This window comes from Zalophus californianus, chromosome 12 (assembly GCF_009762305.2).
Source record: "Zalophus californianus isolate mZalCal1 chromosome 12, mZalCal1.pri.v2, whole genome shotgun sequence".
NCBI lineage: Eukaryota > Metazoa > Chordata > Mammalia > Carnivora > Otariidae > Zalophus > Zalophus californianus.
The window spans coordinates 34,997,917-35,012,390 of record NC_045606.1 but is presented as its reverse complement, the minus strand read 5'-3'; the positions used below and the strand labels follow the sequence as shown (position 1 = coordinate 35,012,390).

Genomic DNA, 14,474 nt, shown 5'->3' with positions numbered 1-14,474 from the left:
TTTTATAACATGCAAAAGTTTAAAAAATTTTGTGAGCACAGGGGCGCCTGGGTGGCTCAGTCGTTAAGCGTCTGCCTTCAGCTCAGGTCATGATCCCCAGGGTCCTGGGATCGAGCCCTGCATCGGGCTCCCTGCTTGGCGGAGAGCCTGCTTCTCCCTCTCCCACTGCTTGTGTTCCCTCTCTTGTTGTGTCTCTCTGTCAAATCAATCAATCAATCAATTAATCAATCTTTAAAAAAATAAAATAAAAAATAAAAAATTTTGTGAGCACAAAAAAAAGTATACTTATCTTGATGAGCACTGAGTAATATATGGAATTGTCGAATTGCTATATTGTATACCTGAAACTAATACAACACTGTATTTTAACTGTACTGGAATTAAAATAATTTTTTTCTAATTCTCAAATTTATAAAATTTAAAAGCCCATTATTTTTATCTTTACTGATTTTTAAAAATGGTTAGGAAAGCGAGTGGTACTAATGAAGAAATTTCCTCTGGATGGGGAGAAGATGGGCAGAGAAGCAGCATTATTTATTGTTCCATCAGTTGTCAAAGGTAAAGTCTAAGTTTTATGAATCTTTATGTACTCTTGATGCTAAGTTAAAGTCTACTGAGGAATTTAGTAACTCACATTCATAGTTACTACTATAATACTGTTTTAAAATACCTATTTTTCAGTTAGTAGTTAAGATGAGGAAATTTATTAAAAAAGGTATTTTGATTTTAAAGTAATATTCAGCCTTCTGGACTAAACAGTAATGTTTTTATTTCTGGTTTTAAAAGTAGAATAAAGAAGTGAGGAGGGAAGTTATAATTGAAATTAAAAATTTCCAGGTTATAATAAGGGATTTTTTAAAGGATATGACTAGAAATAGATATTTCAGTATTTTAGAACATTAACAGACTATGATCAGGACCTATCTGGTATTTGGCACAAGAAGGTGTTAATAATAGTTCTAAAATACTCTGCCTGACAGTATTAGTAGTATTTAAAGAATTTAGATCTAATGTAAAAATTTAACTTGAGCCTTTGACATCCTGGAATAATTGAAAAATATTATTTTTCAGTGCAGACCTTTCAGCCTACTAATTTTGTGCCTTTGGACAAATCACCTTTTTAAGCCTCAGCTCTATTTGTAGGATAGGTATCTGCTTCTACTAAGTTCATTGTGCTCAAAGAATTCAATGAGGTATTAGATATGAAAACCACTTTGGAAACTTTAGAGTACTGGCCTCCTATAAGGCAGCAATAAGACTGATGATAAATTAATGACCCAGTGTGGATATGCCATCATCACGCTGCTCACATAGTACTTATATGTATTTTATGAGCCAGCTCTAGCATTCCAGATATATATATTTTTTCCCCAGCCATACTTAGGCTAAAAAGTACAATATTTTAAAATGGTGTTCGAAATCTTATTAATCAGAGTTTTACAATATTGTTGACGAAGAGAAAGAGGAAACAATTTCTGCAATCCTCCAAGAATATAGGTCTTCTAATTCCAAATGGATAAGGTCACAGAACTGGTCATCAATTTAATCAAGGTTTTCTATATCCAAATCTAAAAGAATTCATGTTACACTTAACTACTTTTTAAAATATAATATATAATTTTAAATGAAAAACATGCAGTTGTAAACCTTTTATATGATGGCATTATTCATTTTCTTTTTCAGATAATACTAAATATACGTATACTCCAGGATGCCCAATTTTTTACTGCTTACAAGATATTATGCGAGTCTGTAGTGAATCCAGCACTCATTTTGCTACACTTACAGCAAGGATGTTAATAGCCTTGGACAAGTAAGAAATGCCACTAAAAATATTTTTTTAATAAATCAAATACAGGTTCATAGTAGAAATTAGCTCTGAAAGAACAGAAGAAAATAATAAAATTAATAATATATATGTAACATAATGTTAAGTTTTTGAAGTACAATATAAAAATGAAAAGCCCCAAAGACAAGATTGTCCTGGTTTGCTTGCAACAGCTAATCTTTTTTCAAAAATGACAAAGACTGCCCTGGATTAAGAATTAAGATTCCTGGGCGCCTGGGTGGTTCAGTCGTTAAGCATCTGCCTTCGGCTCAGGTCATGATCCCGAGGTCCTGGGATCGAGTCCCGCATCGGGCTCCCTGCTCAGCAGGAAGCCTGCTTCCCCTTCTCCCACTCCCCCTGCTTGTGTTCCTGCTCTCGCTATCTCTCTCTCTGTCAAATAAATAAATAAAGTCTTTAAAAAAGAAAAAGAATTAAGATTCCTTATTATAAAAGTAATTTAATTTTTGTTTTTTTTTTTAATTTTCAAGTTGAGTTACCACTGCCTTTATATCCCCTCCTACTTTGCACTAGTTCCCTTATTTCCATCCTTTCTCCACTATTTTAATAGAATTATGTCTTTAAAAATAGTTAATCCTAGGAAGCAAACTGCGGGTTGCTGGAGGGGGGGAATGGGGTAACTGCGTGATGGACATTGGGGAGGGAATGTGGTGTAATGAGCACTGGGTATTATATAAGACTTATGAATCACAGACTTGTACCCCTGAAACAAATAATACACTATATGTTAATTTAAAAAATAGTTAAATATTGTGTAAGACTGATGAATCACAGACCTGTACCTCTGAAACAAATAATACATTATATGTTAAAAAAAAAAAAAAAGAACAAGATAGTAGGAAGGGAAAAATGAAGGGGGGGAATCGGAGAGGGAGATGAACCATGAGAGACTATGGACTCTGAGAAACAAACTGAGGGTTTGGGGGCGGGGATGGGTTAGCCCTGTGGTGAGTATTAAGGAGGGCACGTATTGAATGGAGCACTGGGTGTTATACGCAAACAATGAATCATAATGATGTAATGTATGGTGACTAACATAACATAATAAAATAAAATTTAAAAAAATAGTTAAATAAGCGAATGACTAAAGTTCTCTTTCTGTTTTCCCTGATGTTCGGTCACACGGCTCCTCAAGTTCCAATAGATTTAGTACTGAGTTACTCTTAGCGGTGAACAAGTTGTTTAGCCTCTCATGCCTTTGTCCTTCTGTAACTACAGAGCTAATGTCACCTCTGTCTCAGTGGTTTTAATTTTAAAAGTACTTCATGTTTTTTGAAAGGGGTTTTTATTATAATGGTATATGCATTTTAAAAATAGTTTGCTGTGTCTATTAGCAAAACTTTTATTATTAGTAAATGAAGTACTTAATGAACACTAGTTAAAAATTTAAAAATCTGAATGTAATATTAGAACGTATCACATCTCAGAGTTTGATGGTCTCCTTTTTTCATCTTCATATTTGAACAAATACTTCTCTGACCTCCTCTTTCTATTTTGCCAGGTGGTTAGATGAACGTCATGCACAATCTCACTTTATTCCAGCTTTATTCCGACCTTCTCCTCTTGAGCGGATAAAAACTAATGTCATAAACCCTGCATATGCAACTGAATCAGGTCAGACAGAAAACTCACAACATATGGGCTACAGTGCACTAGAAATAAAGAGTAAAATGTTAGCCCTAGAGAAGGCAGATACTTGTATTTACAACCCTTTGTTTGGATCAGATCTTCAGTATACAAACCGGGTAAGAGTTGAATGAATTTTGGCTCTGATTTCAAAGACATTTTATCTGAAATATAATTTTTTTCTAAAGTAAATACACCTGTTACTAATTGCAAATGTTAAGATGACATCTAGTTGTATTTATTTAGTTGTGTTTAGCGGTGTTTATATCAAAGTCAAGTATCTAAATCTCTTAAGGGGTTTTTGTTTTTGTTTTTTCTATTTTCCCTTTTTAGGTAGATAAAGTGGTAATAAATCCATACTTTGGTCTAGGAGCTCCAGACTACTCGAAAATCCAAATTCCCAAACAGGAAAAATGGCAGAGAAGTATGAGCAGTGTCACAGAAGACAAGTACTGTTTTGGTTTTACTCCACATTGCTTTTTTAAAACTCACATTATAATGTTAAAATTGTTTAAAATGATATATGTAGTTAGTATGCAATGTAAGCATTGCATAAAAGATTTAGTTTGCAGCTGCTAAGTGATATATGGCTTTCAGAGATATGTCATGTTTATTTTGAAACAATTTGAATTTCAACAGTGCTTTTTAAAAAAATTATCTGTTTTTAATGATTAGGGAACGACAGTGGGTAGATGACTTTCCTCTCCATCGAAGTGCCTGTGAAGGAGATTCAGAATTACTAAACCGTCTTCTCAATGAAAGATTTTCTGTCAACCAATTAGATAGTGACCACTGGGCGCCCATTCATTATGCATGCTGGTAAATGGATTACTTTTTTTTTTTCTTAGAAGGAGTGAATCCTAGTTATAAATGTTAGTGCTTCTTTTCAGAACTGTTGTCATTCCAGCCACTTTTTCTCTACCACATTTTGCCTTACGGGCTTTCTATTTAGATCTTTGATTGTTTATATGTACCGCTGTTCAGAATTACAAGGTCTGCCCCATGGGAAAAGTATCATTATACAGCACTAGGTCCCTCATTCACCCTTGTAATTTCTGTTGTTTTGTATTGGAGTTATATTAGGTTTGTTTACCCTTACTATAAAATTTACATGATGTAACTACTTATGATTTGACATTGATCATGTTAGAAAACTATTCATTTAGTTCTTGGGGAAGCTGTGGCATCAAGAAACTCCCAAAATCCTTCATTAGAATGAATGCCATTCTTTCTTTCTTTCTTTTTTTTTTTTTAAGATGAGAGGGATTAGCTCACAAGATTGGGGTTAGCTGTTTCCACTAGTTGCCCATCGTAGCTCTTGCTCTCCGACTCTTCCCACATGATGGTAATAACTCTTCCCCTCAGCTGATCTGAGTTCTTACATTTGTGTTCATAGCAGTAGTTAACTTCAGCTATAGTTTATCCTCTAGAAGGGACGTAATGAAGTTATTTACCATTATTTCTTACGTGAAAGTTGCTTTTGACTTATTGTTTAAAGTGATCTTCCTTGGCTAGTTTAAAAAGTGCCTACATTATTCACTGCTTGTTGAATGTCTGCTACTTCTTAGCTGAGCAACATTTAGCAAGATACTTCACTTCTCTATATCTCAGTCTATTTATCCATCTGTAAAGGCATTAATTAGATCATTGCTAGAGTTCTTTTCAGCTCAAAATTCTTTTAATTTCACTGATTCCAAAATTTGTGATCCTGTAGCTAAATATAGTTGCTTTTAATATCCATCTTTCCTCCCTTAAAAATATGCTGTTTCCCTAAAAATAGGCTCCTTTATTCAAGAAATATGCTCTTAATTTTTTCCTGTTTCCTTAAAAATAGGCTCCTTTATTCTGTAAGTGTGTTCTTAGTTGTTTTCCCGTTAACATGGAATTTTCTACTCATATTTGGAGTTACCCTAAACCTTTTTAAACTGAACCTATAGTTGCTTCTTCAGATTACTAGTAAATATTGGTAGCAGCAATACTGAAAGAAATCACATATCTTACCTGGAGCTAAACAAAAAGTAAACTGTGGAATTGGGAAGACAGAGGCAGAGAATTTTAGTTTAGGAATCCCAAATTTATATTTGGTTAGTATTGTCCCTTTTTTTGTGGCATTGGTTATTTTCTAATAAAAGAATGGTAATATTTATATTTTAAGAATGGTAGTATTTTTAAGTACCTATTACATAAAAATAGAAGTATGGTATTTAATGTTCTTTGAAATGTCCTTAGGTTTCAGTCCTAATAACTCTCATTTCCTAAAAGTCTGACCTTTGGCAAGTTATTTAATGTCTCTAAGGACCTGTGTCTTCATCTGTGAGATGGACTTAGTAATAGTACATTTCTTAAGATTAAAGGAGAAAATGCAAATAAATGCTTTGAGGATACCTAGCACATAATAAGCACTCAATAAATGTTGGCTGTTATTATTATTTTAAAGTATTGTAAAAATTTAAAGATTTTGATGTCTAAATCTGAAATTCATAATCCATAGTATTTTTAATTAGAAAATCTTACTACTACAGTATACCAAGGAAAAGAGTTTTATCTTTTGATAAAATTAGTTTTGTCAGTTGGAAATAGCTAAGTTTAATGTACCAGGAGTAATATGGGTCACCTTGCAATACTTTTAATCAGATCATTTGATTAATGTAAATTTGAATAAAGACTGATTTAACCATTTAGTAAGAACTTAAATTACTTTATCTTGGAAATGTAGTTTTAATCACTAATTGGTATAAGGATCAAGGAGGGGAATACTAGGCCATCTCATTAAGAGACTGAGATTTAGAGACTATCTTTGCAAGTTTATACAAGATGTTTTACCCCTCTTGGTCTGTTTTCTCATCTTTAAAGTGAGGGTTTTATTAGATTGGTGGTTCTCCAACTTTTTGGTGTCAGGACCGCCTTTCATTCTTAAAAGTTACAGGATCCCAAAGAGTTTTGTTTATGTAAATTATATCTAATGTCATTTAACATATTAGAAGTTATACCCCAAAAATATTTTAAGTATTAATTCATTTAAAAATAACAATAAACATATTAACATAAATAACAATTTTATGAAAAAATACCATATTTTCCAGAATAAAAAAAATTAACTAGAATAGTATTATTTTACATTCTTGCAAATCTCTTTATTCTCTAGCTTAGTAGAAGATAGCTGGATTCTCACATCCAATTCTGCCTTTAATTTGCTGCAGTATTATATGGCACATGGCTTCTAGAAAACCCCACCGTACACTTAATGATCCAAAAAGAGTTTAAAGCCTGGGTGGCTCAGTTGGTTAAGCGACTGCCTTAGGCTCAGGTCATGATCCTGGAGTCCCGGGATCGATCCCCACATCGGGGCGGGGGGGGGGGGGGGGTCCCTGCTCAGCAGGGAGTCTGCTTCTCCCTCTGACCCTCCCCCCTCTCATGTGCTCTCTCTCTCACTGTCTCTCAAATAAATAAATAAAAATCTTTAATAAAAAAAAGTTTAAAGGATAAATAACATCTTAATATTATTATGAAAATATGTTTCATTTGGAGAATACTCTGAAAAGATTTAAGGGATTCTTAGGGCTTCCCAGATCACTCTTTGAGGACAACCCCTAAGATTGCTGCAAGCTTTTCAAATTCTCATATTGGTGGCCACGTACTGAAAACCATTCTTTTTTTTTTTTTTAAAGACTTTATTTATTTATTTGACAGAGAGAGAGACAGCGAGAGCAGGAACACAAGCAGGGGGAGTGGGAGAGGGAGAAGCAGACTTCCCGCTGAGCAGGGAGCCCGATGTGGGGCTCGATCCCAGGACCCCGGGATCATGACCTGAGCCGAAGGCAGACGCTTAATGACTGAGCCACCCAGGCGCCCTACCTGAAAACCATTCTTTACTAGAATCACCATTTTCCAAAACTATTTAAGTTGGCTTTCTCCCCATATGAGCAACTTAATCTGCCACTCAGTAAATGTTTCACTGACATCACATATTCTCTGACCTTTCTCACATCGTCTTCGCTCTCTGATCCTACTTTTAGGCTTCATGTTATTGGTAGAGAGTGTTTAGAGCTCTGACGATTTGACCCTTCAAATGACCCCACCTTCACTGGAGCTTAGCTGTCTATCCTCTTTGTCTCATTCACCCTGTCAGCCTTTTAGTCCTCCCCTAGGAGCTGTTCTGAACCTTTCTCCTCTGAGCACTTAAAGTCCCACTACTTCCTTTCTCTACTCTCGTCAGATAGTTTTACCTCCTATTTTCAAAGAAAATTGAAGCCATCGGAAATGTCCTTCTTCTTCTGTCGTTTTTGTTCCCGTCTCTCTCCTGTATCATGGGGTATGCAAGTAGAAATCCTTGTTTACCTTAAATTCACTATCTGCACATTCTTTTCTCTTGCCTTCAAACATACATGGTTCTCTTCCTCTTGAAAAGAACATTAATTTGACCCTGCTCCCTCTTCTGGCCACTGTCCTGTTTCTTCCCTTCCTTTCACAGCCAGACTTCAAAGGTGAGTGGGCCACACTCACTGTTGTCTCTTTTTCACTCTTCATGAACCTTCTTAAACTTTTCTGAGTTTTTAATCTCTTTCCCCGCTCTAGAGCATTAATACTGTTGACCAGCCCCTTCATTCTAAGAACAAATTGGAGTTGAAGGGGCATAATGGAGCTATAATGAAGGTCAGTACGAATGCAAGATATTACTGTTACATGATCATTATTATTGAAATATTGGCTTCCATTCTGTGACCTAAGCATCTGTTATGGTATGGAAACTGCTGTACTAAGATTGAGAAACCTGGATTCTAACACTGGTCAGTAACCATGGGACCTACAGCAAGTTACTTACCTGGTTCAAGCTTCATTTTTCTTAACTGTGTCATAAAAACACTTCTGCATGCCTTATAGGTTGTTTTGAAGATTATTTTAAGTAATTATATAAAAAAGTACGTTGAAAACTTAAAAGCGTCATACAAAATGTACATTTATATTATTTTTATTACTTGAATTGCTTAGAAGTATCTTTTCCTGTCCTGAAATATTGTTTTTCAAGATGCATTTCATTGTTCTAAGATACTCATTTTTCATTTATCAGATTCTCCCAGCCTTCTTTTTTTTTTAAGGTTTTGTTTATTTGAGGGGCGCCTGGGTGGCTCAGTCGTTAAGCGTCTGCCTTTGGCTCAGGTCATGATCCCAGGGTCCTGGGATCGAGCCCTGCATCGGGCTCCCTGCTCCACGGGAAGCCTGCTTCTCCCTCTCCCACTCCCCCTGCTTGTGTTCCCTCTCTCGCTTTGTCTCTCTCTGTCAAATAAATAAATTAAATTTAAAAAAAGATTTTATTATTTGAGAGAGTGAGAGAGAGCACAAGCAGGGGGAGAGGTAGAGGGACAGGGAGGGGGAAAAACAGGCTCCCCACTGAGCAGGGAGTCTGATGCAGGGCTCGATCCCAGGACCCTGGGATCAGGACCTGAGCCTAAGGCAGATGCTTACCGACTGAGCCACCCAGACTCCTCCCCCCCCTTTTTTTTTAAGATTTTATTTATTTATTAGAGAGAGAGAAAGAGAGGGAGAGCATAAGCAGGGGGAATGGCGGACAGAGGGAGAAGCAGACTCTCTGCTGAGCAGGGAGCCCAGTGTGCGGGACTCGATCCCAGGACTCTGGGATCATGACCTGAGCTGAAGGCAGATGCTTAACAGACTGAGCCACCCAGGCGCCCTAAATTCTCCCAGCCTTAACAGTAATTCTTTTCAGTTAGATGAATTTGCTTATTTTCAGATAGATACTCCAAGCCTTTGCCTTCCTCCTGAGTACTAAGCTTGCATTTTCAAATACCTACTGAACAGTTTAGTCACTCTCTTTTTGTCTATAAGGCAGTTTAGAGAATGCAGAGACAGTGTATCTACCCTCAATGAATTTCCAGGCTATTAGAGAAGAGATGTATATAAATAAGGGTGAAAGTAGATAAAAGTCCCATAAAAGAAGCAAAAAACATGCTACATGTAGTGGAACTATAGAAGAGGTAGATTTTAAACTGTTGCAGAGAAATAACAGAATTTAACCTAAACAAAATGAGATAGGGAGAAAAGGACATCTCAGGAACAGCAAAGAACTTGAGCAAAATGTCAAATGAATCGGAAAGGGTAGCATACAAATGGCAGGTTCAGGGTATAAGGTTATATAGAGGGGAAGAAAGGAAAATTGATGGCAAATCAGATCACTTCTAAAGATGTATTATTTTCCCCTCAAATGTACCATATCTGAAAGCAAATTTCCTTTCCCCTTCCCCCACCCCCATCCATTTATTTACAAACAGTGAATTACTTTTCCGCCATTGCTTCAGATTGCAGCCTTATATAAGTCTTTAGCTCTGATGAAATGGTGGACTCAACTACGTCTGACGCATGCTTTGTACTCTACTGGGTCCTTGCTTTGCTTAGTCCTTTCCCCCCACCTAAAATATTTTTACCTCTCTTCAACATCTCTTGGTTCCTTCCTACTTAAAATCCACTTCAGGGGCGCCTGGGTGGCTCAGTTGGTTGAGCGACTGCCTTCGGCTCGGGTCATGATCCTGGAGTCCCGGGATCAAGTCCCGCATCGGGCTCCCTGCTCAGCGGGGAGTCTGCTTCTCCCTCTGACCCTCTTCCCTCTCATGCTTTCTATCTCTCATTCTCTCTCTCTCAAATAAATAAATAAAATCTTTAAAAAAAAATTTAAAAAAAAATCCACTTCAAATTGTTCTATCAATTCAGGGAGTGGTAGACTAAAGTCTTATCTTTTCTGACATTTTTTAAAGCATTAGTTATATACTATTTTGTCTTGACAGATATATAGCGCCTATTATGTTGATTGCTATCCTAAACTGTTACTTAAATTTTACAGCATAATGTAACTTATCCGATGTTTTTGTTTTACCTCTCTTATTACATTGTAAGCCTTTATTAGAGCAGAAACTATCTTATGGTTTAAATATTTAATATTTAAATTTTAATGTTTAATATTTATTAATGTATCTTATGGTTTAAATATTTAATATTTAAATTTTAATGTCTAATATTTAATATTTAAATATTTAAATATTACAGTGTGGGAGACTCAAAAATCTTTGGATATGTAGCTGCCCAACACAGTCCAATTCTATCTTTGGGCCTATTTTGCAAATCACAATCAGGCCTAAGTGAAAGCATTATGAAGTTTCTGATTCTGAACCTATTTTTGACTAAAAATTTTATCTCCCTAATTCATAATTTTTGTACTTTGTGTGGGGGGAGTTCTTTGTCATCTGCTCTTCTATTTCCTCCCACTTGATCAGAAACAGAAACAGTTGATCTGAACCAGAAGAATTCATAAGAAATCCCTAGGCACTGAAAACATTTATGTCAATGTCTTACTAAAAAAAAAAAAAATCTTAGATTTCTTTGAGGTAATCATCTAAAATTTGAATTTTTAAAACATTTTATATGACTTTTTTGGGTAAGTTTTATCTTTTTTTTATAGGTATGGAAAAGTTGAGGCTACTCGCATTTTGTTAGAAAAAGGCAAGTGCAATCCAAATCTTTTAAATGGACAGCTTAGTTCTCCTCTTCATTTTGCTGCTGGAGGAGGACATGCTGAAATAGTACAGATTCTCCTAAACCATCCAGAAGTTGACAGAGTAAGTTATTTTCCAGTTTTTTGTTTTTAATGTTCAAGCAATGAATAACAAGTAATGACATTAAAATGTTCAGTTGTATACTTGAGAAGTTAACTAAAAAATAAATTTTATCATCTATATGAGTAATATTTATGTATAAACTTTGCTTTTATACTTGGTTTTATTGTGATAAAATGTACCTCACATAAAATTTACCATTTTAACCATTTTTAGATGTACAGTTCAGTGGCATTAAATACATTCACACTGTGCAGTCATCACTATCATCCCTCTCCTGCATATACATAAAATTTAACCTCTTTTTCTTTTTTTTTTTAAGATTTTATTTATTTATTTGACAGAGATAGAGCACAAGTAGGCAGAGAGGCAGGCAGAGGAAGAAGGAGAAGCAGGCTCTCTGCTGAGCAGGGAGCCCAATGCGGGACTCGATCCCAGGACCCTGGGATCATGACCTGAGCTGAAGGCAGCCGCTTAACCAACTGAGCCACCCAGGCACCCCAAATTTAACCTCTTTTTGTGTTATACTGTATTTCCTCAAAAAATATCCTTAAGAAGGAAAAAGATTTTCTATGCATTTTTCCAGAATTTGTATTAATAAATATTTTTAAAGGGGGAAATAATCATTTAAATAATTTAAAACAAAACCTTTGTTGGATCTTATAATCAGAACTTTTAAATATAATCACATTTATTAGTGCTTTCAGTCTTTCATCTTTATCAAGTAATGTTTAAATATAGTATATGCTAAGTATGGTTAATATTTAATACTTGACAAAAGTTTTTTATGAAATTTTGATTGAATGACATTTTCACTTATAATGCCATATATTTGTAATGCTTTTTTTTTCATATTTTTCTTTTTTCCAAAATTTCTAGCACATAACAGATCAACAAGGAAGATCCCCTTTAAATATTTGTGAAGAAAACAAGCAAAATAACTGGGAAGAAGCTGCAAAGCTATTGAAGGAAGCCATTAACAAACCAGTAAGAATTACCATCAGGAATAGAGCTAAGCCAACTATTTAAATTGATAAGTAATTTGAGTATTTGTGGCAAGAGGAATGGATGGATGGTTTCTTTACTCCTTTTAGAAAACCTCATGGTTAGATCTCTTAAGTATTAAATTTGTTATCACCCCTAACATTCAGACATTTATTCTTGCATACCAAAATAAAAATTGCATAAGTAAATAAATCTTTAAAACACTTATTAACCTAATTTCTAGTATAATCTTAATACTTGATAATGTCTGAAATAATTAGCAGTAACATTAAGATAGAGAAGAATTAACAATTAGAAAAAACTCGGTTCACCTAAAAGTTACAGTGACAAGAAAACTGTCATCAATTTAAAAACTGTATGAAAACTTGCAAACCAGATAAAAGGATTTATACCAGACAGATAAAGTATTAAAACTTGGTATCAACAGGGGCATCTGGGTGGCTCAGTTGGTTAAGCGACTGCTTTCAGCTCAGGTCATGATCGTGGAGTCCCAGGATCGAGTCCCGCATTGGGCTCCCTGCCCAGTGAAGAGCCTGCCTCTCCCTCTAACCCTCCCCCCTCTCATGTACTCTCTCTCTCTCATTCTCACTCTCTCTAAATAAATAAATCTAAAAAAAAAAAAAAAAACTTGGTATCAACAGATATAATCTCTGAGCCTTTCCAGACATTTCCATCAGTTAGGCAATAAGTATTTATGGAGTATCTCTGTGAATTTAACACCTTGAAATGCTGAAAGTGACAGGTGATAAAGAATAAATATGTGATTTCTGCCTTTAAGGAATATTAACATACACTCACCACACACTCAACAGATTTTGTCAAAATACTATTCCATGGGCGCCTGGGTGGCTCAGTTGGTTAAGTGACTGCCTTCGGCTCAGGTCATGATCCTGGAGTCCCGGGATCGAGTCCCGCATCGGGCTCCCTGCTCAGCAGGGGGTCTGCTTCTCCCTCTGACCCTCTTCCCTCTCGTGTTCTCTCTATCTCATTCTCTCTCTCAGATAAATAAATAAAATCTTTAAAAAAAAAAAATACTATTCCATGAGCACAAGACAAAGTCAAGGAAAGCAGTACAGGCACCCTTATATTATACTTGATTACAATTTATTTTCTAATTGTATAGAACACATTATTATTCCTGGCATAATTTTTATATTCTAAATGAACAAGATAAGAGGAATTAGTACTTTCATCCAAAATGAACTGAGCTGGAAGTTGTTTGGGCAATAAAATGTATTGAGAATACATTGAAAAACCGCAAAGTGATATTACCTCACACCAGACAGAATGGCTAGTTTCAAAAAGGTAAAAAATAACAAGTGCTGGAGAAAGTGGAACCCTTGTGCACTATTGGTGGGAATGTAGATTGGTGCAACCACTGTGGAAAACAGTATGGAGGTTCCCCCAAAAATTAAAAATAGAGGTACCATATGATCTGGTAATTCCACTACTGGGTATTTACATAAAGAAAATGAAAACACTAATTTGAAAAGATACATGCAATTGCTTCTCAGCCTTTTGGCTAAGATCAAGTGTAAAAAGATATGTGCATTTCTGTGTTTATTGCAATATTATTTACAGTAGCCAAGATATGGAAGCAACCTAAGTGTACATCAATAGATGAGTGGAAAAAGAAGAGGTGGTGGTATATATAGACAATGGAATATTACTCAGCCATAAAAAAGAATGAAATCTTGTCATTTGCAATGGCATGGATGGACCTAGAGGGTATTTATTATGCTAAGTGAAATAAGTCAGACAGAAAGACAAATGCCATATGATTTCACTTGTATGTGGAATCTAAAAAACCAAACACAAAAAAAAAACAGACTCCTAAATATAGAGAACAAAGTATTGATTGCTAGAGTGGAGGGATGGGTGAGGGATGGGCAAAATAGGTGACAGGGATTTTAAATAAAACATACTGAGAATATTACTACTTTCTGAGATGTTCTGAACAGGAGGAAAGAAACTGGCTCAAGGTCCATTGTTCCATAACTTTCATATGCACAGTCTTCCATCACAGATTCCTCTTAGGAAAAATTATTTCTAGTACACATTTCTACAGTATTATTTGTGGCCCACTAGACTCATGAGATACCTGACTAACAGTAGACTCAATAACCAAGTCTGTATCTCCCATATGATACCTACTTAGTTCAGTAAAGCTTTAAAACATCTCCCAGAAGAATTTGAAGTTGAGTATTTCTTAAGAGCCATTTGCCTTATATTTGACTTGAAACATCCAGAGGAAAACATTGGAAAACATAATGGAAATAAAAATTTTTTTAAACCATGCCAACAGATACTCGAAGCAGTTTTCTGTTATTTTCCATGTTTGAAATCTGTAGTAAAACATATGAAGTTGAAATTGA

The 14,474-nt window shown here is 35.3% G+C and overlaps 1 protein-coding gene across 5 annotated transcripts in view; it reads left to right on the top strand.

Moving 5' to 3' along the window:
- Nucleotides 1-14,474, top strand: part of KRIT1 (KRIT1 ankyrin repeat containing) — a 36,945-nt gene that overhangs the window by 10,296 nt on the left and 12,175 nt on the right. For all 5 annotated transcript variants that reach the window (XR_003516354.2, XM_027573156.2, XM_027573155.2 and 2 more), the window contains 7 exons: nucleotides 466-558; nucleotides 1,684-1,813; nucleotides 3,348-3,591; nucleotides 3,806-3,921; nucleotides 4,148-4,291; nucleotides 10,941-11,097; nucleotides 11,974-12,081. Coding sequence is in view for 4 of the 5 variants with exons in the window: in XM_027573156.2 (XP_027428957.1) it covers nucleotides 466-558; nucleotides 1,684-1,813; nucleotides 3,348-3,591; nucleotides 3,806-3,921; nucleotides 4,148-4,291; nucleotides 10,941-11,097; nucleotides 11,974-12,081 (992 nt within the window). In the remaining variant the exon portion in view is untranslated. The remainder of the gene's footprint in view (nucleotides 1-465; nucleotides 559-1,683; nucleotides 1,814-3,347; nucleotides 3,592-3,805; nucleotides 3,922-4,147; nucleotides 4,292-10,940; nucleotides 11,098-11,973; nucleotides 12,082-14,474) is intronic.